General features: G+C 40.5%; 1 protein-coding gene across 1 annotated transcript in view; it reads right to left on the bottom strand.

Moving 5' to 3' along the window:
• rab25b (RAB25, member RAS oncogene family b) overlaps positions 1-27,390 on the bottom strand; it is a 59,982-nt gene that overhangs the window by 8,908 nt on the left and 23,684 nt on the right. Inside the window, 4 exon segments of the mRNA XM_028794094.2 lie at positions 279-359; positions 7,092-7,285; positions 17,757-17,782; positions 17,784-17,953. Of these exon segments, the coding sequence (XP_028649927.1) occupies positions 279-359; positions 7,092-7,285; positions 17,757-17,782; positions 17,784-17,953 (471 nt within the window).

Below are 27,390 nucleotides of genomic sequence, written 5' to 3'. Positions count from 1 at the left end.
TGCAACTGATTAAGTGTGTTAAAATGGAGGGATTAGGAATACCTCACCCTAATCACTACATTAAGCAGAAGGAGAGTCATAGTAATTCAGATGGTCCCAACAATAAGCAGAATGGATAATCCAAATAAGTTCTATGTTGTAATTTTAAGAGAAAAGGCTCCGTGCACCTCTAACAATTTCATATGATGGAAGGATGGAACATGGATTGCATAAAGCAACAAAATAATCAAGGTCATCGGAAAAAGTTGACAAAGTATTGAAAAGAAAATATCATTTACCTGAAAGCACATTGTGAAATGCTGTCTCTACGTTAGTTGACTCCAGTGCAGATGTTTCTATAAAAAGCAATCCATTTTTCCCTGAAATATCAGATAATGATTAACTTATGAAAATGTAAATCTCCAAGAAAAATACTAAGTACAAAAAAGTTAATAAACATTTGGTTCAATAGCTTCTTTCCTGCCACTGGCTGCAACTCACTCACTGTTTTACCCTTAGTAATTTTACTTTTCTTGTATGGCTTCAACTGCTAAAAAAATAAAAAAAGGCTAACAACTTTAGCAAAGGTCTGTATGTGTAAAGCACATTTGGAAATGTACTGTATAAAAGAAAATGTGTTGTTAATGGCATTACCAAATAACAGAACAGTTGTTTTGAGATACACTACTTTATTCAGCCTTAAAATAAGCAGTTTTTATGTGTATATGTGTGAAAGGATTTCATAACTCCTGTTATTACCATTCTGAGGAAGGATTCTAAATAAGCTATCAGAAACCAAATACCCACAAACAAATCAGAACTGTTGACCAGATTTTGAAAATCTTTATACAAAGAAGCACTGTAATGGTAATACAATATATAGTTTATATAGTTTGTCATTTGATTAAGCGGAACAACAGATCTGCCTAGTTTATGTAAAATGTTTCTTCAGAAGGTTGTTTTTTAGGAGAGAGCGAAACTGTAAATCAAATGTTGGTTAGACATGCAAATAAGATTTTCTCTGTAATCAGTATACATAACAATACTATTTTTACTACTACTACCACAACTACACTTCCTGTATTGCAGAGATTATAGAAAGACTTTCTTGAAGAAAAAAAGATTAGAGGAAGCTGTTCACATTAACAATATCCATTCTCAAACTAGTTGTTTCTGAGTAGGTACATAATGAGTTGCAAAGCCTTTTAAGTTTATCCAGTATTACTTAATACCACTGATGGGCCTAGGGTGTGGTTTTTGAATATGTTCCCCTCAAACTCCACCTATTTACTTTAACAGTTTTAAAACTATCTTGTTGAACACTTAAAATAATGCTTCAGTATGATTGTACATGTGACTGCCTTTGCCTATACACCACAATGGCATGGCATCCTGTCCAAGAGTTCTTTCTGCCTCGTGTTTCCAATTCTGGTGTGCTGGAAGTAATTTTGCCTGCTTAATTGCAAGTATTTCTGATTACTTATGAAATTCTCAAAACTCAAAAAGCAGTCTGAAAACTTAAGGTTAACCTTAACATACAAAGGAGGCATGGCACTGTGTAGTGGCGGTGCTGCACAGAAGGTGTGGGCTGAATGAGAGAAACAGTTTAGCTGATGTCACCAGTCAGAGCTCAGCTTGCAGCGCTTGCAGGCAGTCCCTCTGCACCTGAGTATTTGAGTTTGTTTGTTGCTGTCACTGTAAAGGGTCTGCTCCTGAGTGTCCTTATAATAAGATGTCAGAGGTTTGCAGCACCATTGCCAGTTATTTCAGTGCAAAATATGCAACTTGGGATGGATTGTGGTGTTAGCCCATAATAAAACACTTGGCAAAGTCAGCAGGGTTTGAACTGTGGATGGATGGAGAGTAGTAGCTGTACTGTGCAGAAGGTGGGAGCTGAGTGAGAAAGAGACCTCAGATAACTTGACAAGGAAGAACTCTGCTTGTAGTGCTTACAGGTAGTCCCTGTATGCCCAAGCATAAAAGTTCTCTTATTGCTTTCACTCTTATTTTCCTGAGGGACTTTGTAATCCAAATGTCACAGTTTGCAGCTAACCACTGGCAGTTATCATAGTGCAAAATGTGTGACCTGAAATGGTTCACAATGTGATTTCATGATGAAAAAACACTGGCAGTCAAAACACATAATCAAAAAAGGCCAAGCCTATAAACTTTCAGGTCCAAAGAGGAAAACCATGATTGTAATAATAATAATAATAAAGTTTACTAAAAAAAAATCAGATTTCAAACAAGTAGTTTAAAAATGTTGCCCAAAAAAGGCAAACCACAAACCTAAAAAGAAATTCAAAAACCAAATATAAGAGCAAAAGTTCATAAACCAGAGAATCAAAAACAATAACTTGAGCAGGAGCTAATGACTCGGCGACCAACTGCAACATCACTAGCTTTAATATAGTCCAAGAACAGGCCTCGCTGAGCTCATCATGTAAAACACAAGGACAATTATGGGACAAATAAACTATATTAACATTTTAACAAATGCAAAATATTTAGAAAACAAAGAAAAGCAAAAAATCAATGTAAAGATTTTTAACAAGTGCATGTATCTAGAAAAATATAAAAAGATAATTAACTACTAAAAAGTTAAATTAAAGTAAACAAGTTAAAACAAAGAAAACATAGGCCAGGAATGAAACCCTGGTTGAAAAATATCATTAATAACACGTAAACTTAAATCCAGTTTAATACAGGAGCTATATTTCTTTTTTATAGTTCAATGTAATATCAACTCTGCATGAACCCATGCTTAATTTTGCATCACCAGGTTGGGACAAGCCTTATAAATAAATGGGTTATCTCCAAACTGGGATGACTTTCTTCTGCACCTGAAGTTGAAAAAGAATATGTTAATTCCATCAAAAAAGAAACTGATTTAGGGATTACAGCATCTGTAAGTGCCAGAGATCATTAGGTAGAAAGCAATGATGTCAAGTCAAAAGTGAATGAGTCATAACACCAGGGGTTTAAGTTCCAGGCAACAACTAGAACTGGATACTCCCAGAAGGCTTGCTAACCTTTTACTAAAATTATAGTATGCTGAAAATTATCTTAAATGTGTTAAATAAACATATTTGTAATGGAAAAAAAACATTACCCATGTCATATTTTAATCTGGTAACATACTATTAAGCGTGATAATCAAACATATGAAACATATGAACCACCATGTGAAAGATATATGCATGTGATACTTTTAACTAAACAATGCGCTAGTGTTATAATAGTTTTGTTTATTTCAAATCTCACAATCATTTTTGCTTTTGTCTAAAAAGTCATGGATGTTGGACTGTATTTATTAGTTTATGCTGGTTTGAACTTGTTTATTTTCAGATTTCATTTTAAAGTTAATTAAACAAAGGTTAAAATAATGAATGTGTAGTTAATTAGTAATAGAAGCTAGTATTGTGTGCAATATATTTGTAGTATGCTCATTTAATTCAGATAGATTCTTCTTAGAATCCTAAATCCAAGGTACCTTTAAAAACAAAATATATAGCCTGATATTTTACTCTACTGGTCTATTGCTCAAAATGAGATCATGTACTGAGAGACAAGTTCTTTTTACTTGGATACTTATAGATCTCAGGTTTGCTGTCCACAGAAAACATTGGTTGGTGTCAACTGAGCTGAATTGTAGCTAGGAAATTAAAGGTGAAGTACAAAATATAACCATCTCAAATAAACAAAATGCTGTTTTTAAATTGTCCAATCATTAAAATTGATTATTGCCTGTGTCTTTAAATTGTCAGATATATTGTGTGTAATGTTTGTATTGAAATGAGTGGAAATCTGAATGGACAGGATTTAAAAATGAGAATGGTGGAGAAGCATGAAAGATTTCCTTTAAGAAGTTAACAAGACACTTGCCAGAGTTGTAGAGGTGTGTTGCACAGAGAGATTCAGTAAGTGTTTTCAAAAAAACAAACTAACCAGAACTGCATGTCCAACAACATAAAATCAAAACCAGAAAGATTTCCATAAGTTCATTTTTCTTTTTGTGTAGTTGCTCAAATGCTAGTCTTAAAGATGGGATGCCCTTTACTCTGTGCTGCCTTCTTTTCTAAAACAAATGTGATGACATCATGGACAACATATGACCAGCCATGAATGTTGTTTCCACCAACAAGATTGCATCTCTCAAAAAAATAAAGACACAAAATGATGAAATTACTGTAATACTGTAAAATTAACATTCAATAAACAGCAGAAAATTATTTATTGCACCTAGCTCCTAATCTTTTTGGTCATTATATATTATCTCGCCCCTGATCAAATTATAGGTATAGTACAATCGAAGAGTGCCCTTTGACACCCCAAGAGAGTACTCTTCAATTTTGTTTTCATCTACGAATGCACACAATTCCCCCACTCTAATCGATTTTTAAAACATTGTAGAACACTCATAAAATCAAAGATAGCTAAGAACTTGATGCCTGCAAGTCCTTGAAACATCCCTAAGACTAATCTCTAATGCTTTACTAACACTGATGGTTTCTTGTAATATACACCTTACATATTAAACAAAATACATGTTGATATTTACCAGTTTTTGAACCCACTATTTTATCAACATGGTGTTGGGAAATTCTATTGTTAGAAGGAAATTGTTAGGACCACAGTGGAACATGTGAACTCAACACAGACAGCAACACAAATCAGAATCAAGCAAGTGTTTAAGGACTATGAGGTAGCAGTGGGGTCTACTGTACCATTCTGCTCCCTATTGGGATTAATCTGTCAATCCATTTTCTGAATTTGCTTAATCCTGTTTTAGTTTTGTTTTATTTTGTAGCTCATCACTAAGCACAAGACAAGAAACAGCATGTATAGAACTCTAGTCAAATGCAGTACACAATGACCTTCGCTCACATGAGATCAGTTTAGAAATCACCTTTGGTGTGTGGGAAGAAAACAGCAGTAATGATAGTTAAATATGTAACTATCCAGCCATTTGTTAAACTTACTTTTACAAGGTCTGGGCCACAACCTATTCCTGAAAAAATCGGGTGTATACTTTAGGAAAGAACCTTAATGGGATACCATTCCATTGCTAAGAATGCATGCACACACATTCCCATTGGACCACTTTATGGTCAACAGTCAAACTAACCTGTACCTCCCTGGCATACTGGGGGAGACTGAAGTATTTGGATATAACTTCAAAATAAGAACATGCAGAATCTTGCTGAGTTAAAATTTGACTCTGCAGAATTTAACGCTGGACTTGTGAAGCAGCATTATTAACCAATGAAATTTTGTTCTCATTAACTTCTTTTGAAATGCATAGCATGAATAATCAATTCAACAGTAAATGTTTCTGCCATTGCCTTTTCGAAACAATCATCTGTGAAATAAAGAGAAAACAATACAGTGCATCCGGAAAGTATTCACAGCGCATCACTTTTTCCACATTTTGTTATGCTACAGCCTTATTCCAAAATGGATTAAATTCATTTTTTTCCTCAGAATTCTACACACAACACCCCATAATGACAACGTGAAAAAAGTTTACTTGAGGTTTTTGCAAATTTATTAAAAATAAAAAAATTGAGAAAGCACATGTACATAAGTATTCACAGCCTTTGCCATGAAGCTCAAAATTGAGCTCAGGTGCATCCTGTTTCCCCTGATCACCCTTGAGATGTTTCTGCAGCTTAATTGGAGTCCACCTGTGGTAAATTCAGTTGATTGGACATGATTTGGAAAGGCACACACCTGTCTATATAAGGTCCCACAGTTGACAGTTCATGTCAGAGCACAAACCAAGCATGAAGTCAAAGGAATTGTCTGTAGACCTCTGAGACAGGATTGTCTCGAGGCACAAATCTGGGGAAGGTTACAGAAAAATTTCTGCTGCTTTGAAGGTCCCAATGAGCACAGTGACCTCCATCATCCATAAGTGGAAGAAGTTCAAAAACACCAGGACTCTTCCTAGAGCTGGCCGGCCATCTAAACTGAGCGATCAGGGGAGAAGGGCCTTAGTCAGGGAGGTGACCAAGAACCCGATGGTCACTCTGTCAGAGCTCCAGAGGTCCTCTGTGGAGAGAGGAGAACCTTCCAGAAGGACAACCATCTCTGCAGCAATCCACCAATCAGGCCTGTATGGTAGAGTGGCCAGACGGAAGCTACTCCTTAGTAAAAGGCACATGGCAGCCCGCCTGGAGTTTGCCAAAAGGCACCTGAAGGACTCTCAGACCATGAGAAAGAAAATTCTCTGGTCTGATGAGACAAAGATCGAACTCTTTGGTATGAATGCCAGGCGTCACATTTGGAGGAAACCAGGCACCGCTCATCACCAGACCAATACCATCCCTACAGTGAAGCATGGTGGTGGCAACATCATGCTGTGGGGATGTTTTTCAGTGGCAGGGACAGGGAGACTAGTCAGGATAAAGGAAAAGATGACTGCAGCAATGTACAGAGACATCCTGGATGAAAACCTGCTCCAGAGAGTTCTTGACCTCAGACTGGGGCAACAGTTCATCTTTCAGCAAGACAATGACCCTAAGCACACAGCCAAGATATCAAAGGAGTGGCTTCAGGACAACTCTGTGAATGTCCTTGAGTGACACAGCCAGAGCCCAGACTTGAATCCGATTGAACATCTCTGGAGAGATCTTAAAATGGCTGTGCACCGACGCTTCCCATCCAAACTGATGGAGCTTGAGAGGTGCTGCAAAGAGGAATGGGTGAAACTGGCCAAGGATAGGTGTGCCAAGCTTGTGGCATCATATTCAAAAAGACGAGGCTGTAATTGCTGCCAAAGGTGCATCGACAAAGTATTGAGCAAAGGCTGTGAATACTTATGTACATGTGATTTCTCTGTTTTTTTATTTTTAATAAATTTGCAAAAACCTCAAGTAAACTTTTTTCACGTTGCCATTATGGGGTGTTGTGTGTAGAATTCTGAGGAAAAAAATGAATTGAATCCACTTTGGAATAAGGCTGTAACATAACAAAATGTGGAAAAAGTGATGCGCTGTGAATACTTTCCGGATGCATTGTATGTAAAGCACACTGTATAATAATTCATGCCATATTTGGGTATATAGACCTATGTCTCCTTCAAAAGTATGTTTTCATTAAGTGCATACCTGCAAAGTCCCGGGCCTCTTCCGTGGGCACAGCCCGCACATGTGCCAAGTCACTCTTGTTTCCCACCAGCATGACTACGATATGAGGATCTGCATGATCATACAGTTCCTTCAGCCAGCGTTCAACACTCACATAAGTAAGGTGTTTGGAAATGTCGTAGACTAGCAGAGCTCCAACCGCACCCCTATAGTATCTGTAGAGAGAGAGGAAAAGCATGGAGACTGATGTATTTGAATTTTAAATTCTGCTTGTACAATAACATATTTTCAAGCCTTTTCAAATTCAGGGATGTAGAAGACCACGATCTATCCTTGCAGTATTGGACACAAGGCAGGCACTAGCCTTGGATGGCTACACCTACACTGACATAATATTTTATATATATATATATATATATATATATATGTTTCTTTATATATACCATATTCGTACAGTATTAGCCTACAATATTTTAACTGTCCCATCATATACCAACCCTTTCTAATTTGAAGATAATGCTAGTTGCTAACATAATTATTATAAATTGTAAACAAACAGTCTTGTGCATGGGATTTCTTACAAAGGCTCTTGCTTGCTTTGCTTTAGAGGGTCCCAAGTTCTGGAGCAGCTTACCTCTCACAATAGGAACAATCCCAGAGACTAACAATTTTTAATGTCAGTTAAAACATATTTTTATCTACTTTCATTTAAGTCCTGTTGTATTTTCTCTAATTTATATGTTGAGTTTTATTATTGCACACTCTCAGGCATTTTTCTTGGTATGTGGTAATTATGCTTCCTTTTAATCTATTATTTTAACATATAATGTTGTACTCTCTTTCTTTTTAATCTGTTATTGGTTTTATTGTAAATCCATCCATCCGCTTCCGCTTATCCAAGATCGGGTCGCGGGGGCAGCAGCTTGAGCAGAGATGCCCTGACTTCCCTCTCCCCTGCCACTTCTTTTAGCTCATCCAGGAGAATCCCAAGGCGTTCCCAGACCAGCCGGGAGACATAGTCCCTCCAGTGTGTCCTGGGTCTTCCCCGGGGCCTCCTCCCGGTTAGATGTGCCTCACCAGGGAGGCGTCCAGGAGCCATCCTGATCAGATGCCCGAGCCACCTCATCTGACTCCTCTCAATGCGGAGGAGCAGCGGCTCTACTCTAAGCCCCTCCCGGATGACTGAGCTTCTCATCCTATCTTTAAGGGAAAGCCCAGACACCCTGCAGAGGAAACTCATTTCAGCCGCTTGTATCCGCGATCTCGTTCTTTCGGTCACTACCCATAGCTCATGACCGCATCGATCCGCCTGTCGATCTCACGCTCCATTCTTCCCTCACTCACATACGCACAAACAACAGTTAGGACCCATCCCCCCACCCGAAGGCAGAGGGAGGCTACCCTCTCATCCACCGGGATAAACCCCAATGAACAGGCTCCAAGTCAGGGGGCAATAAGTATGCCCACACCTGCTCGGCGCCTCTCACCAGGGGCAACTCCAGAGTGGTAGAGAGTCCAGCCCCTCTCAAGGAGATTGGTTCCAGAGTCCAAGCTGTGCATCGAGGTGAGCCTGACTATATCTAGCCGGAAACTCTCGACCTTGCGCACTAGCTCAGGCTCCTTCCCTTTCAGAGAGGCGACATTCCATGTCCCAAGAGCCAGCTTCTGTAGCCGAGGATCGGACCGCCAAAGTCCCCGCCTTCGGCCACCACCCAACTCACACTGCACCCAACTTCCTTGGCCCCTCCCATAGGTGGTGAGCCCATGGGAAGGGGGACCCACATTGCCTCTTTGGGCTGTGCCCGGCCGGGCCCCATGGGTGCAGGCCCGGCCACCAGGCGCTCGCCATCAAGTCCCAACTCCAGGCCTGGCTCCAGAGGGGGGTATCCTTCAATAAGGGTGCGTAAATAAAGGCGAGCTTCAAAAGGGCGACCTCAGTTGGGCACAGCGAATAAAGGCAAACACAACAAAATTATTACAGAAAATTTATTAGATAAAGGCAATGATTGAACGTATAAAAAGGCGAAAGCAAGAATATTAAAACATCCAATTAATTAATGCATGAACTTCTAACGAACTATTTCTAAAGCTCTCTATATTTCGTTGTTTTCTGCTCTTACTCATTGTTCTGTTACACTTGAACCTCCACTGTCATATCAAAGAAATTGCTCACCTCCAGTAGTCGTAGAATATTCAACAGGTATAGTCAAGTCGTCCAGACTAGTTGGGTTTGACATTGGTGCCTCGTTGACACGCCGAACGCGACGGACAGTTTGTTTAAGGTGACGAAAAACAGGAAGTTGTCCAACAACCGCTGATGACAGACCTTGGGTTGCTGTAGCCATGAGTTCCTGCGGTCCGTCAATAGAAGAAGTTGCTCGTTGTTTGATGTCCACTATTGCTTTCCTTGTTTCGATCTTCGCCACATCTGGAACATGGTTGTGCGTAGATGGTCTCTTGACGAATAATCCATTTTTGGTATGACAGCGAGACGAACATTTTCCAATCCTATATTCAGTGCATTTCCAGATGTGTTTCCCGTTGATAGTTTTCTCCTTTCTGAATGTGTAGCCTTCAACTATGAGTAGATCTGCACCTTTGTTGCTCTCCACATATATTCCAGAGCCATTTGAACTAAATTATCTACGAATGCCTTTATTCGCCACACTCAATTGAGGTCGCCCTTTTGAAGCTCGCCTTTATTTATGCGGGCCTTTATTCACCGCGCCCAATTGAGGTTGCCCTTTTGAAGCTCGCCTTTTTGTGCGTGCCCTTATTGAATAGAGCCCCAGGTGGGGGCCCCTGTGACCCGTGTCCGGGCGAGGGAAAAATGCCGTCCAAATTTTTTGTTCTTCATAGGAGATTTTGTTGATTGTAAATCACTGTTGTCAAATTTTTAACTGATTTTAACATGCTAAAAAATATACTTGACAATCTTTAATAGTCTAAAAAAATTTGAATATGGTCAATCAACACATTTACTGATAGATTCAATATCTGCCTAATGTAGATTTTAACTTGATTGATATTTGCTACATGAGAACTAAACAGACATTATACAGTATATTTTTATACTTAGGTATTTTCTTCTGTTTTAAAGAGCATGGAGCTCGGCCCGGACACAGACAGGCAGACATCGTACTGTACAACCCAACACACGTTTATTTACACAACTATTATTTACAGGTGCATGCACAACTATTATTTACAGGTGCACACACAACCCCAAACTCCCCCAAAAGTCCTGGCCAACAACACAATGGCATCCCAGATGGGACTCTCTGCCTGTTCCAAGGCAGGGACCCCAGAAAAATAATCTTGTGGACGGCCCGGTGCAGCAGGTGCGCCCACACACACGCCGTGGGAGCGGTACACACAAAGCCCTGCGAGAGAGAATCGCCCCACGGACCGCCACCGGTGGATGGGCACCTTCTGTGGAGGCAGAGGGAAACCCCGAAGTCGGCTGAGGCGTTGGGGGTGTGAGAGGTTCCAACCAGAGGGGCACGGAAACCTCGGAGGGGGTGCTGAAGGAGTAGGCCCCGGGGTGCCGGTCAGAGGGGGGAGCGCTGCCTGTGCGAGGCATGAAAGGACACCAGGTGGTGGTGTCCAGGCAGCGTCTCCGCCCCTGTTAAAGCTTCTTGTTTTGCAGGACCGGGCCCTGGAGCTGCAGGAGTAGGACCCACTTCGGAGGTAAGCTGCCCTCGCAGGACGAGCCGCTCCGCCCGACAGATCTTCGCTGGCGGAGGGGCAGTGTCACAGGTGGCTGGTGGGGCAACCCGGCCGGGACACCCCAGAGGACTGGAGGAGGGCTTATGCCTTCCCCAGACCACATGGGGGCGACTACCCTGGTGGCTATGGGGACCTCTGAAGCTTAGCCCTGGGTGGGGCCCGTGGTCATTGCCAGGGGGTGCCCCGATGCCTACGGAGCCCTGGACCTCAGCACTTCCGCCTCACCCAGAAGTGCTGGGGGAAGAGGACCAGGGACACCCAGAGTGTTTCCGGGTGCGCAGCCGCCACTTCCGCCACACTGGGGAGTGCCGGTGGAAGATTGTCGGGAGGCACCTGGAGCACATCCGGGTGGTCATAAAAGTGGCTGCCTCCCTCCATTCGGGGGCTGGAGTCGGTTGAGGAGCAGGACATAGCTCGGGTGGAGAGGAGAAGAGGCGGCCTGAAGAGAGTGAGGCATAGTGAAGAGGCCTGGCCTTTGGGGGAGTTTTGGGGGTTTATGTGCACTTGTGTAAATAGTGACTGTAAATAAACGTGTGGTGGTGCTTTTAATACGATGTCTGCCTGTCTGTGTCCAGGCCACGTTCCACAAGAAACACTTTATTAACACTCAGTCCAAAGTTTTAAAGAGTATACTTCAAATTCTAATAACACACGGTCGTATGTGCCTGTATGATCACTGTATGCTCCGTAATTTCTTTAATTTTAAATTCACCACCATTCAGTTTACCATAATGTTCAAGGCACTTCCTCATATTCTTAGTTTACAGAATTATCATGTTTGAAATTTCAAATATTTGTGTTTGCTCTTCAGCAAGGATAGCTGTACTGAATGACTTCTCTTTCTGCTTCTTCTGTGGTTGAATGTTATGTAAAATAAATGTAAATATTTATTTTCCCTGTTATAGGTTTTTAGGGTCATTATTGCCACATGTACAGAGTATAGTGGAATTCTTATTAGCATGTGTAAGCAATTTGATTTATGTTCTATCCTGAAAAAAATTACCCTCTGAAGTTAAAATCAATTGTTTTTGTGCAACATGCCACACATCACTACTCTCTGACACTATAATTATTGAGCATAGTAACTTTAATTTGACAATTTTGTATTAATTACCTAAGACAAGCTCAGAGCACAATTTACATTAGTCTGACATTTAAAACAAGGAATCTACACTGTTTTTCCTATAAAAGCAATAGGGTACTTTGTACGACATTTAGTTTTCTGAATTTACAGAACATGAAGAAGAACATGTTAAATTGCAGCAATTGTGGAAAAACCTGAATGGAAGTTTTATTTCAAATTTTAGATTGTAGTGCTTAAATTCATTATTGGCATTAATGAAGAAGATTTAAGAGTGTTGTGATGTAAGATGTTAGTCTTTATTTGTAATTTAGGCAAAGCAATGTTACATTAGTGAGAAGCATTTATGTTTAATCCAGGAATGGCTGTCTTTGAATTTTACAACAGAGTTGGTTGGTGGGTCGGGGGGTGTGTGCTTTAAACCAGTTTGGCGAGTGTTTCTCTGCTAAAGTCTTTCAACCCCCGCAAGAAAGCCATAAAGACTTATTGTCTTGGGGTGGCAGGTTTGTTTGATGTATTCCACCATTGGTGTGAAGTATGTCAGTTTGGAATTGGCTTCTATCAGAAGCTTTTAAGTACCATGATGTCTTATTGGCTGTAGGGGTTGGACAGAGAATTTATAAATCTGCTTGTTCAACCACATTCTATCTCTCTTACTAACATCTAAAAGAAGTATCTCTCTTACCAAACTGATGAACTGAAAGGACAACACAATGGAGAGCACAACTTGGCAGCCATATTGAGGCAGGCAATGCAGCCTGTTCTGAAGAAAGCTGAATGATGCTTTAACTAGAGACAAGTCTGTGTTTCCCCCTGAAACTACACATCACAATTTAATCAGGTTGTATATTTGCCAGTATTCAAATGTACTTTGCATATTGTTATTATTTATGAATATTATCAATAATACATTATTTTATGTGTAGCTAAGTCATGTGCAAACGGGGTTACTCTGCAATAGCATCATAACATTTTGAAATCAATTTAGTCAATTCCAGGGATACCAGTGTAATCCCACTGATTTAAATGGTATTGTATTAAATAATAAACAACAAAAATATATAATTTGTTTTCCCTGGGAGACCTAAACTGCAAAGGTGTATTTCCTCTTAATGATTATGTACATTTTCAATGGATTCCACAAACCCCACATGCCCAAGATTTCTTCCCACAGTAATGAGCACTGAGAGCTTTTAAACGAATAGATACCATCATTCATAGTTATGTGGTGTTAATGTGTTCATTCCACAGGGGATGCACAAACCAGTGTGTTTCTTCGTGCCGGTCCCAAGCCCAGATAAATGGGGAGGGATAAATGGGGAGGGTTACGTCAGGAAGGGCATCTGGTGTAAAATTTTGCCAAATCAATATGCGGACAACAATACAAATTTCCATACAAGATTGGTCGAGCCCCGGGTTAATCACGACTGCCACCAGTACTGTTAGCCAACAGGGTGCTGGCAGAAATTGGGCTACTGTTGGCCAAAGAAGAAGGAGAAGAAGAGGGGGGAGATGTGTTCGGAGGCAGGAGGAGAGGAGGAAGGTAAAGAGAGTGGAGATGAGGGTAGGCAGTATGACTGGTAAGGGGAGAGAGTTAGCAGATATGATGGAGAGAAGCAAGGTTGATATATTGTGCGTGCAAGAGACTAAATGGAAGGGGAGTAAGGCCAGGTGGATTGGAGGTGGATTCAAATTGTTCTATCATGGTGTGGATAGGAGGAGAAATTGAGTATGGGTTATTCTGAAGGAACAGTATGTCAAGAGTGTTTTGGAGGTGATAAGAGTGTCAGACAGAGTAATGATTATGAAGCTGGAAATTGAAGGTGTGATGATGAATGTTGTTAGTGCATATGCCCCGCAAGTTGGGTGTGCAATGGATGAGATGAAGATTTTTGGAGTGAGTTGGATGAAGTGATGAACAGTGTACCCAAGGGACAGTAAGTGGTGATTGGAGCGGATTTCAATGGACATGTTGGTGACGGGAACAGAAGAGACGAGAAGGTGATGGGTAGGTATGGTGTCAAGAAGAGGAATGAAGAAGGTCAGAGGATAGTGGATTTTGCCAAAAGGATGGACATGGCTATGGTGAATATGTATTTTAAGCAGAGGGAGGGACATAGAGTTACGTACAAGAGTGGAGGAAGATGCACACAGGTAGATTACATCCTATGTAGAAGAGTCAATCTGAAGGAGATTGAAGACTGCAAAGTGCTGACAGAGGAATGTGTAGTTAAGCAGCATAGGATGGTGGTCTGTAGGATGACGTTAGAGATCAAGAAGAGGAAGAGAGTGAGGGCAGAGCCAAGGATCAAATGGTGGAAGTTGAAAAAGGAAGACTGCAAGGTTGAGTTTAGGGAGAAGGTGAGACAGGCACTGGGTGGTAGGGAAGAATTACCAGACAGTTGGGAAACTACAGCAGATGTAGTAAGGGTGACAGCAAGAAGGGTGCTTGGTGTGACATCTGGACAGATGGATGAAAAGGAAACCTGGTGGTGGAATGGGGAAGTACAGGAGAGTATACAGAGGAAGAGGATGGCAAAGAAGAAGTGGGATAGTCAGAGAGATGCAGAAAGTAGACGAGTACAAGGAGATAAGGCGCAAGGTGAAGAGAGAGGTGGCGAAGGCTAAAGAAAAGGCGTATGATGAGTTGTATAAGAGGGTGGACACTAAAGTGGGAGAAAAGAACCTGTACCGATTGGCTAGACAGAGGGGACCGAGCTGGGAAAGATGTGCAGCAGGTTAGGGTAATAAAGGATAAGGATGGAAACATATTCACAAGCAAGGAGAGTGTATTGAGCAGATGGAAAGAGTACTTTGAGAGGCTTATGAATGAAGAGAACGAGAGAGAGAGAGAAGGTTGGATGATGTGGAGATAGTGAATCAGGAAGTGCAACGGATTAGCAAGGAGGAAGTAAGGACAGCTATGAAGAGGATGACAAATGGAAAAGCCGTTGGTCCAGATGACATACCTATGGAAGCATGGAGGTGTTTTAGGAGAGATGGCAGTGGAGTTTTTAACCAGATTGTTTAATGGAATCTTGGAAAGTGAGAGGATGCCTGAGGACTGGAGAAGAAGTGTACTGGTGCCGATATTTAAGAATAAGGGGGATGTGCAGGACTGTAGTAACTACAGGGGAATAAAATTGATGAGCCACAGCAGGAAGTTATGGGAAAGAGTAGTGGAAGCTAGGTTCAGAAGTGAGGTGATGATTAGTGAGCAGCAGTATGGTTTCATGCCAAGAAAGAGCACCACAGATGCGATGTTTACTCTGAGGGTGTTGATGGAGAAGTATAGAGAAGGCCAGAAGGAGTTGCATTGCGTCTTTGTGGACCTGGAGAAAGCATATGACAGGGTGCCTCGAGAGGAGTTGTGGTATTGTATGAGGAAGTCGGGAGTGGCAGAGAAGTATGTAAGAGTTGTACAGGATATGTACGAGGGAAGTGTGACCGTGGTGAGCCCTGCGGTAGGAGTGACAGATGCATTCAAGGTTGAGGTGGGATTACATCAGGGATCAGCTCTGAGCCCTTTCTTATTTGCAATGGTGATGGACAGGTTGATAGACGAGATTAGACAGGAGTCTCCATGGACTATGATGTTTGCTGATGACACTGTGATCTGTAGCGATAGTAGGGAGCAGGTTGAGGAGACCCTGGAGAGTTGGAGATATGCTCTAGAGAGGAGAGGAATGAAGGTCAGTAGGAACAAGACAGAATACATGTGTGTAAATGAGAGGGAGGTCAGGGGAATGGTGAAGATGCATGAGTTTAAATACTTGGGATCAACAGTACAGAGTAATAAGGATTGTGGAAGAGAGTTGAAAAAGAGAGTACAGGCAGGGTGGAATGGGTGGAGAAGAGTGTCAGGAGTGATTTGTGACAGACGGTTATCAGCAAGAGTGAAAGGGAAGATCTACAGGACAGTAGTGAGACCAGCTATGTTATATGGGTTAGAGACAGTGGCACTGACCAGAAAGCAGGAGACAGAGCTGGAGGTAGCAGAGTTAAAGATGCTAAGATGTGCATTGGGTGTGACAAGGGTGGATAGGATTAGAAATGAGTACATCAGAGGGTCAGCTCAAGTTGGATGGTTGAGAGACAAAGTCAGAGAGGCAAGATTGCGTTGGTTTGGACATGTGCAGAGGAGAGATGCTGGGTATATTGGGAGAAGGATGCTAAGGATAGAGCTGCCAGGTAAGAGAAAAAGAGGCAGTCCTAAGAGAAGGTTTATGAATGTGGTGAGAGAGGACATGCAGGTGATGGGTGTAACAGAACAAGATGCAGAGGACAGAAAGATATGGAATAAGATGATCCGCTGTGGCAACCCCTAACGGGAGCAGCCGAAAGAAGAAGATTCTAAGTACATCATCTTTGAATGAAATTTATCACAAAGATTTGGATAATAATAAAAACCACAACTATAAATCACAGTTTAAAAGTACCTTTCTATCAAAATCTAGAGAAATATGTGGATATGATGCAAAAATTACAGATTCCATATATATGGGATTAGTTTCACATATATGTAGTTACCCCATAATCAAACAGGCAAACAAAATCTTTCTGCTTCCTATATAGGGTATCAGTCAGTCAGTCGTTCTCAAAACCACTTAATTCAATTCAGGATTGTGAGGTGGTAGAGCCTATCCTAGTAGCAAAGGGTGCAAAGTAAGAACTGGCCTTAGAGAGGACGTCAGTAGATCGCAGGACACACTCATGCATCCACTCACACTTGGGCTAATCTTGAGTTTCCAATTAGTATTTATCTGGAAGAAAACCCACGCTGACACTGAGAGAAAATGCAAACCCCCAATATAACAGGACAGGACACTAGATTTCTGGATCCATGAAGCAGCAGCACTAATCACTACACTACTGTGCCACCCAGACTATCAGCAAACTGTCATTGTGCAGAAGTAAGGAAGGATAGAGTAGTTGACCAAAGCAAATACATACACTTGATATTAAAATAAAGACCTTACATTTTTTGACACTGATATCTGGAAAGCATTTTAAACATCTAAGAAAACTTAATGTAAGTAAATCAGACTTAAAATTAAATAATACTTCCGGAATTATTCAAAATATCTAGACATAGCACAACCAGACATCGGCAATACTCAGAGTACATATTCATTAGAGTTTTGGGTTGAAAATGATTCACGAATCCAATTAAAAAATACTACACTCATGGAATAGGCATGTTTTCAAGTTAAATGACTACCCAGCTGCTCACAATACAGTTCTGGCAGATTTTTACTTCAGCTTTTATTACTTGTGTGTGTCATGAGCTTTACCTAATTTGCCTATTTTCTGAGTGAATATAAAAATTGTAGCTAGGTAAGAAAAGCCATTTAACTGACTTCTCTGTTCATGGACGCCATCAGTGTTTGCAGTAATAACTTTCTAATAGATTTTCAGTTATTCCCTAAAGCAGAACCATATGACTCTATATTGTTTGGTTACAATAGGATTTCTGTCTTATTCCACAAAATGTTTAACTTTCCCTCTAGTCCTGATATACTAAATATTTGCCATATAAAATTAGTGAAACCCATAACAGAAAGCATAGCTCTTTACCCAGCACTTTATATTTTTTTCTGCTCTGTATTAACAACCAGCCAGTCCCAGTGCCAGATAATTTGGCACTTCTTCAGAAAGCAAACACAATGTCCTGATTCATGTGCTGTTCAGTAATTGACTAATGACTGGAGACAGATGGTCCACTTTTACAGAGAATAGTAATTTGGCGATCAATCTATTTACATGTTGTATTTTTTTTTGTACAAAAGTTTTAAAAACTTTTTTAGATTATGTCAGATGAACTTTCAAGATGCTTTTCCCACACACATGCTCACAAATGCTCATATAGGACTCACGCAGATGTGATAGCACGGTATCTCTCCCAGTCCAGCTGTGTCCCAGATCTGTGCCTTGACTGTGAGCCCATCCACAATAACAGTACGGGTGCTGAACTCGACACCAATGGTGGTTCTGCTGTCATGGTTGAACTCATTTTTGGTGAAGCGTGAAAGAAGGTTGCTTTTTCCAACACCAGACTCACCAATCAGAACAACTGCAATAAAAGATCATAATCATTAAAATAATTCACTTGAAATTGTCATTTGTGCACAACATTATGATGTTGAGCGTAGCTACTTTATACTTTACATAAATGTTATATTATTACTATGTCTATGGCCGATTATCTACTAGATTGTAGACTGTAATATAACTGTGTTCCTGTGTGCCTGAAGATCTTTTCAGTTATGTAACACACTATAACTTTTAATTGGTTTAGACAGGATGTTTAAGTTGAGGTTAATTGGGGACTTTAGGTTAGCCTGGTGTGAATGAGTGAGGTGAGTGCATGAATACATTTTGGGGCCCAGTCAGGGATATTTTCTGCCTTGAACTGGATGTTGCTGGGATGGGTATGTGACTTTATGACTAGATTAAGTGGAATTGAAAATGGATACATGGATAAATATATAATATTGAAATGGACAATTTCTAAGGATTTTTTTTATAAAACAAAAAAAATGAAAGATAGGATGCATGTCCTAAATGAAATGCCAGTCTTTTATTGAATATGAGAAATCCCAGTCACACTGGAGTAATGTAAGGTAAGCCTATTGATTAGACAGCCTAATATGTGCTATGTAGAACCAAGATGTAAACAGCATACAAACAAATCTATTTAGCCACAAATGAAGTGTTCACCCAAGCACTGGGAGCTGGTAATACCATGGTAGCATCTTTAAACTTTTATATTTACCTTTATATTTAAACCTTTTGTGAATAAAAAGTACCTACATACTTGTAAGCTTAGACTCATCTTTGTTCTCCTCTTGTGTAAAATTCATAAATCACTCAATAAAACTTTGGAAAGTAGGTAGATTTGAAATTATTTCTAGCTCAATAAGTTTTAGTAGTAGCATTGCCTCACGCACAGGGCACAGTAAAATTCTTATTTTCATGTCCAACCAGCATGCAAAATATTGCCACTTTCTGACACCATGATAAACAAGAATTTATTAAACGACAGAGCTTCATTTAATTTAATAGAAAATACATAGCAGCTTACCCTGGTTAGGGTAAATATATAATACACTGTGTAAATATTTACTATTGGTCTTATGGATATAATTTGACCAAAGCCAGTAGTAATCTGATGTCTTTTTTTAAATATATTATTGTTGACAGGATGCCACATCTGTCAAATGTTTATGATTTTTTGTTTCATGGGCTACCAAGCCCAAAGACTGCAATGATTCTAAAAGGTTAGAATAATCAGAAATTATATCTGACATTGTGCAGTTTTACTCACAAAAATCTAGATATCTCAAATATAAATCTAAATGTATACAGCAAATACCAATTTTGACTTACCTGTCCCAGCGCTTATGAAGTGCACTGTAAAATGCTATTTTATATAAAGATTGTCACCAATTGATCTGTGCAACATCAGTTCCACATCACATCATTGCTCAGCTCCTGACTGAGGGTAGCTACTGTAACAGAGTATACGAAAATAGAACCGAAAATAAAACTATATATATATATATATAATTCACTAAGCCGCCAGCGAGCAAGACACCCATGGAGCACGCAGGACGGAGCCACGCCCACCAACTCGGATGCAGCAACTCACAAAACATGGCGTTATTCGCGTTTGTCTCTGCTACAGTACACATGCACCTCTGCGCCATGTTGACTTTTCATTATTATTTTCTGTTACGACGCACGACCGCGTCCACCATCGCAAACTGTTTTACACGCCATGGTCTTAGAGTTGGTGGGCGGGTCTCTGTGAGTTGCTCTTGCGAGCGGGCGCATGACCAGGCGGTGTGTATGCTTCGAGAACGAGGGTGGACGCGGCAGGACCATCTAAGAAGAGGCATGTTTGTCGCGGATGTGAATCGCTGTATGCAGCGTGTAAAACATGGGATACGCACAATATAGCCACACCCACCAACGCTAAGACGGTGGGATACGCTGACAACTCACAGAGCCACGCCCACCAACTCTAAGACCATGGGATGAGAACACCTGCCCGCCCGCCTGACTGTTACCAGTGTGTAAAACCATCGCAGCTTTTAACTCACACACTGCAACAACTCACCAAACGTGTGAAACCATCGCAGCTTTTAACTCACAAACTGCAACAACTCACCAAACAAGGACACCCTGTCTCTCGAGGCATTCACACTGCTGGAAGACAACCATGGGATACGCAAAAAATAGCCATGTCAGTCAACTCACAAAGCCCAGCCCACCAACTGGAGCACGCATCTACCCACGCTCTCAAGGCATTCACAGTGCCTGCTCATGTGCCCCGGACGCAACAACTCACCAACTCGCTTTCGTCTCTGCTACAGTACACATGCACCACTGAGCCACGTTAACTTTTCATTATTCTTTTTGGTTTCGGCTGCATTTCCATATATAATCCACCAAGTTGTCCGACCATGGGATACAAACGACAGAGCACCGCCCAACAACTCGAACCGATAGAGAGGACACGCCCACCAACTCTAAGAGCATGGGACGAGAACGCCTGCCCGCCCGCCTGACTGTTACCAGCGTTCACCGCAATGTACTGGAGTATTAAACCATCACAACTATCAGACACTGTCTATATCTAAGAAGATATATACTGTAGATACTCATTATTCCCCGGCACGCATCCACCCACGCTATCAAGGCATTCACAGTGCCTGCTTATGTGCCTGGATGCAACAACTCACCACACACAAATATTGCTTAATTTGACTCAACACGGGAAACCTCACCCTGCCCGGACACGGAGAGGATTGACAGATTGATAGCTCTTTCTCGATTCTGTGCGTGGTGTTGCATGGCCATACTTAGTTGGTGGAGCGATTAGTCTGGTTAATTCCGAAAACGAATGAGACTCCCTACTGCTAAATAGTTACGCGTTCGCCAAGTGGTCAGCATCCAACTTCTTAGAGGGACAAGTGGCTTTCAGCCACGTGAGATTGAGCATTAACAGGTCTGTGATGCCCTTGGATGTCCGGTACTGCATGCGCGCTACACTGAATGGATCAACGTGTGTCATTCGTAATGGGGACCGGGGCTTGCAATTGTTCCCCACGAACGAGGAGTACCCAGTAAGTGCGGGTCATACACTCGCAGTGATTACGTCCCTGCCCTTTGTACGTTTGTACTTTTCTTGGTGGCTTATTACATTACGAATGTTTCACATGTTAATTTTTTTCCCTGTGCTTAAAAGACATTAAAAAAGTGTTTCTCAACTGTGACTCCGGAACAACTCGGTACGCAAGCTATATTAAGCGTCAACAACGAAGACTCGCTACACCTTAATGAACAAGTACTGACACTTATCCCTACCGACGAAGTAACTTTCACCAGCGTGACCTCCATCGTCACAGACGATCCCGCTTTCAGTCACGGGCAATTGTATGTTGCTCTCTCCAGAGGTCTTTTCATTCACTCACAGTCGTATCCTCAAACCCACCCCATTTGGACAACTGTGTCATTCAGGAAGTGTTCACCCTTCAATACATAATTATGCGGCGTATGCTACGCCACGGGTTGGCTAGTTCTAGTAATATTTACAGAGCAGAAAACATTGAGATAAGAATGGGAGCATCTAGAGAGCTTTGACTCCACTAAAGAAGTACAGTGCTGTCTCTTTCAACCTGACTAAGCCCCCTCTCTGTCACTAATTCAATAATTTACATGCATTGTGACAGCACTGCCTATAAAATCAGTTCAGATCAAATCAGTATATACTTAGATAGTAATTAGTAACACACTGACCTCCAGTCCTTGAAAAAAATGGTGCATGCACTCCTCACAAAACACAGTATCTCACAGTCACTCCACTGAGATTGCTGCAATGTCCTTCACTGCCATCAAATGTCACCATGGCTCTTTTTCTGACAGATATGCTGCGTGTTTGCATGACTGTTGTTTTCTTGTCAGCCATGTCACTTGGACAATTCACTGCTTCGGAATGGCAGAGGAATCCCACAACTCCACTTTTTTGGTCATATATGACTTTCTGTTGTGCTTGGAGAGTATGGCTGTGAAAACGATCAGTTGGCCTGTACAATGTGCATCATTGTCAGCAGAACGTATTCTGGTTCTTTTCCTGTCAGCAATGTTTTTCCTGTCAGCCATGGCGCACACTTTCATTCGCAACATGCCATGAGAAGGACCAGAAGCTCAATTCTATGGCCAAGTAAACCCACACATCCAATTCATGGGTCACATTACACATATCATAGCATAAGCTCATGACTGAGACCAAGATCAAGGTTCAAGGCTCAGGGTTTCACAGGTTTTGGTATGTCAGACAGAAAACCTTTGGCATTTTATATTTTTATAGATATTTTCCAAAGAAACTTATAAAGTACTTACACATATTTACAAATATAAAAAAAATAGATAAGAAAATTAGAAAACTATTAAACATTTTCTGTAATATTTAAATGCACTTTTTTAAAACAGATGCTTCATAAAAATATGTATATATTCAAGTGCTTCCAAAGATGGAATTTACTCAGTATCAGTTTATAAAATGAATCAAAATGTAGGCAAATATCAAAGAATGTAACAGATGGATATTGGCAACTAAGAGAAGGAAATTGAAGCCCCCTTCATAACATTACTGGTCAAAATAAGCTTTGAAGCAAGTAAAATCGATATATGGCTTGCTTATGCACTTCCTTGGGGCTTGGGGGCATTCTACAATAGGAAACAGAACATGCTAGTGTTCATAATCAGGATGATCAGATGCTATACCTCATTCCATGGCTATAATTTGGTCTAGGACACATGAACATTGCCACTTGTGTAGGATCAGTAGTCTGGTATGGGTAGCAATTAAATCTTTTAATCAGTGCCTTCAAATCTGAAAATGAAATTGAGCTAATTTAAGTCTCAAGATATAAACATTTTTAAATAATTGTATAACTAGCTTCTCTTCTTACATTGTAAACGGACAGACAAGCAATCTGTTGAAATGATTTTGAATATGCAGAAAAAAGCAGTTCTCCACCTACCACCCCTTGCAAAACTGGTAGAACCAGCCTTCCTCGACATAACAACCTAACATTTTAGCTTTCTTAAAAAGGCAAACAAACAGTGTTCAGAAGCATGATGACAGATGCTTACTTGTGAATATTCAACCCTCAAAGTACACAAGCAACTCCTTTATCCATGACATACTGTAAATCAATGAAACAAAAGTGAGCTCAAAGCTGGAATGAGGAGGGTGCTGAAGCATTGAAGATTTTTAATATAAGCTGTAAAGTCACTTTCATAAACTAGGAATGTTTTTTTTGGAAAACTATGTTCAGAAAAATCTCACAGTGTCAGAGATTTGGAACACAGAGACATAAAGTCATCAATTTTTTACCTTAAAGACACCTTGTAATTTTAGCGTTAAGTAATAAAAATGTATTTTATGTAAATATGTGCCTATATTGAAGAACCTTGCAAAGCACAATATGAATAGATTGAATTGTGTATATATACAGTATATATATATATATATATATATATATATATATATATATATATATATATATATATACAGTGGAACCTCGAGATACGATCACCTCTGTACACGAGAAATTCAAAATACGAGGAAAGTATGAGCGAAAAATTCAGATCTAAATACGAGCATTGGCTCACGTAACGAGCCACGAGCCAGGCTGTGGGTATAGCTCGCGGCTTAGCGAGGGGGCGTGGTAGCAGTTGCGAGCCGTGATCTGCGTTGTCTGCGTTTCTCACTTAAGTGCACAGGTGGGAAACTGCCCACATCCATGATTTGTCCTGTGGCTGATGGGCTGGGCAGGGTTGCCACCCGTCCTTTAAAATACGGAATCGTCCAGTATTTGAGAATGAAATTGCGCGTCCCGTTTTGAATCAATACGTATGCGTCCCTTATTTTTTTGTATTAAAAGTGGTAACCCTAGCAGCTGCCATGTCTTCCCCGCATATATAGAGAAGCGCGAGCCGGTTAAGGGGGAGAAGAAGTAAAAGAAAAGAGAGGAGAGGAGAGAGAACGGAGGTTGCAGGAGGAGGCAGAAATCCGCAGCAGTAGGAAGTCGGTGCGAGAGAGCGAGCGAGTACAGGCTCACGTGTAGGTGAACAGGCGAGCCAAACAGCTGAAGCAGGACGGTGTAGAGAAGGACAGCTGCATTAAGTGTCTCGCCTGTTGCAGAGCCCGCATGGGAGAAGCAGGTGAGATGCTAACAGAGAAGAAGCACCGGGGATTGTCATCTGTTTTTTGAAGACTGCTTCCTGTTGACGTTTTAACCTCGTGTTAAAGGATTGTTATTCTTATGTACTTTAAACCTCCACTTCACAACTGTTTTAAGGATTATTTATTTAAAGATTTATTGAATGCTCTACTGCACTTTGGACACCTGTTTTGATTCTTTTAATAATCAGTTATATTATTTACCAGTGTTATTTATTAAAGGTAGACTACAGTATATATAATTTATCAGTGTTATTTGTTAGGAAAATTGATTTTTTATGTTAATATATTTGGGATGCGGAACGGATTAACTGGATTTCCATTATTTTCAATGGGGACGTTTGTTCTAGATACGAGAAATTCGCTATACAAGCTCAGTGCTGGAACGAATTAAACTCGTATCTAGAGGTTCCACTGTATATATATATATATATATATAGGTAACGCTTGTGGTAGGTAACCACCCATACAATCGGATTGTGATTCAGACTACGAATGCCGTGAATATTTTATATATATATATACATATAAAATATTCACGGCATTCGTAGTCTGAATCACAATCCGATTGTATGGGTGGTTACCTACCAGGTAACGCTTGTGAATGTAATTACCCCGATCTACATGCTGTCAAATAAACGAACCACACGCCGTGGCGCAACATTAGGGGCTTCACCTCTGGCGCTGACGTCCGAGGTTCGATTCCCGAGAGGGAGTGCAGTGAGTGTGTACGCCTGATGAGCCCAGAATTAGGGCAAAACAGGTGTCGCGTACTCTTTGCATTATTTGACAGTAAAACTATTTCAACCTTATATATATATATATACACAGTATAGTCCCACACATGTGCATGGGAGACGGTACAGGCTCAAATAGTGTCATTTCTCAGCTGGTCCAGGGGTTGGCGCTGACATTTAATCCTCTCTCCTTTTGTCCCTCTACAGACTAAGTGAAGACCGTAGCACCACCTCCGATCCTGATGACATCCTGTCTGGTGTCCAAAACCCACCTTTTACAGACGTCAGTTCCTTTTCCAGCATTTCTGATTACAGCTCTTGCTGTTCTTGTAATATATATAGGGCAGACCTTCATTGTTAGCTCAGTTCCGTTTTGAACTGCACTTTGTAAAGACGTGTTGTCTTTATTTTGCTGATTTTTTTTCAGTATAAGGGGTGGACATCCCTGAACCTTTTTTGTACGTCCAGTCTGCTCCTTATTACAATATATATGTATATGCAGTTGAAGAACAGGCAGATTTAATTAATTAATTTATGCCAGAGACATTTTGCAGTGAAATATGTTTCAATGCAAATAATTTTCTATTTTAGATGTTTTCAGGACAAATCTGAATGCAGGTGCTTATTGTATTTGGTTTATTTTTATTCTGAAAAGTACTGCTGTGTTAATTGAACATATATACTGTGTATAAATTTTTATTTTCGTTTTAGTACAGGGATCTCAAACTCCAGTCCTGGAGGGCCATAGTGGCTGCAGGTTTTCATTCTAACCCTTAATTAGTGACCTGTTTTGGCTGCTAATTAACTTCTTTTGAATTAATTTTAATTGACTTGTTTTTTTAAGATTTGTTAGACAGAATTTCTTCATTGTTCTTCTGAATTGTTTCATTTCTTTCCTTAAACAGAAATGAAATGTGAAGTGAGTGAGCCAACAGAAGACCAACTAAGTCAGGTACTCAAACTCCAACCAATTTCACTCCAACCAGTTGCTTAATTAAGCGCCAAGTCTTGTTGTTAATTAAACCTGTAGTTTAATTCAGCTAGGATTCAGCTTGTTGCATTGTGCTATAGCATACATTTTCAAAATTGTTGCGTTTTTCTTTACTTTTCTAAGAACATTGTTAAAATGTTTTGGGGACCTAAGCAAATCAGTATTCCTGAGACCTCCACCCTTTTTATTTTCAGATATTGTATGATGGGCACAGTTTGCTGGTCATGTTTTGGTTCATTTTGTATCTAATTATTGTTTGGCTGCTAATTAAAGAAAAAGAAAAACTCATATGGGTCTGAGTCTTCAAGAGCAAGTCAATTAAAATTATTTCAAAAGTAAAAGGAACAATGCCTTCAAAAGAAGTTAATTAGCAGCGAAAACCGGTCACTAATTAAGAAAAGGGTTAGAATGAAAACCTGCAGCCACTGTGGCCCTCCAGGACTGGAGTTTGAGATCCCTGCTTTAGTGCAAATATTGTGTCATACCAGAAATAATACCATGGCTTGTTTAAGTGGAATTTATCAAGTATTTGTTTGTTTTATGTGTTGCAATGGTCTCCTGTTGTTTCTTGTCAATATATTAAATATGTCAAGACATACTGGACCTATTTATACTCATACAATTAACAAGCACGCGTGTCTTTGAGCCTGTGAATGAAACTGAAGTACTGGGAAGAACACATACGGACACATGAAGAACATGCAGAGGTCACACAGAGAATAGACAGAGCCTGAATTTCTGTCCCTGGAAACAGCTGCACTGCACTGCCTTGTCTACCTTTCAATCATTGACGACAGTTAAATGTATTGTTATATCATGAGAGCAGAAATGGGTCGACTGCCTAAACGGGTGGATATAGTTAAAGGCAATAGCAACGATATTTTAGTAGTTGTAGTAATCCTAATAGCAGTATTGTCCTGTGTACAGAGAAATTCTTACTTCCTTGTCCAACTAATACATAAATGTCCAGAACTTTGTTAGATAAAAAAAATCTGGAGCCACGAGAGTCTCCCTAGAGCCAATTTAGAAAACCCCCTATTTATGAGTAACTTCTCTTTTACCCAGTAAAGCTATCTTAATTTATCTGCAGCTGAATGCAAAATGTGAAAAAAACTGCACAAAACAGGATCCCTGAATGTAACCAACTGCAAAAAAAAAAGACACTGTTAAAGAACCCATTTGCACAGAAACTGTACAGTAATTCAGTTGTATGTGATGATCTCACCTTTTCATAGGATCTGATGTTTAAGAAAGGAACTGATAGACCACACTTGCTTAATAAACCCAAAGGTTAGTCAACTCTCTGGGCCAACATCAGATACGAAACATTGCACATTGGAACACCCACACAGAGGAGTTGCGCAAATGATATCCCATTTAGAAAATAGTGACTTGTTGGCTTTAGCAAAAAAAAAAAAAAAAACTTTTTCTAATTTTCATGACATAGTATGAAACAAAGGAACACTTATTTCAGTCAGCATTGTTCCAGGTGTGCCAGTCCGTGACAGCCTTTATCATTTCCAGAT

Source organism: Erpetoichthys calabaricus, chromosome 2 (assembly GCF_900747795.2).
Source record: "Erpetoichthys calabaricus chromosome 2, fErpCal1.3, whole genome shotgun sequence".
Taxonomy (NCBI): Eukaryota; Metazoa; Chordata; class Cladistia; order Polypteriformes; family Polypteridae; genus Erpetoichthys; species Erpetoichthys calabaricus.
The sequence above is the reverse complement of the archived record's forward strand: the minus strand, read 5'-3'. Positions and strand labels throughout refer to the sequence as shown.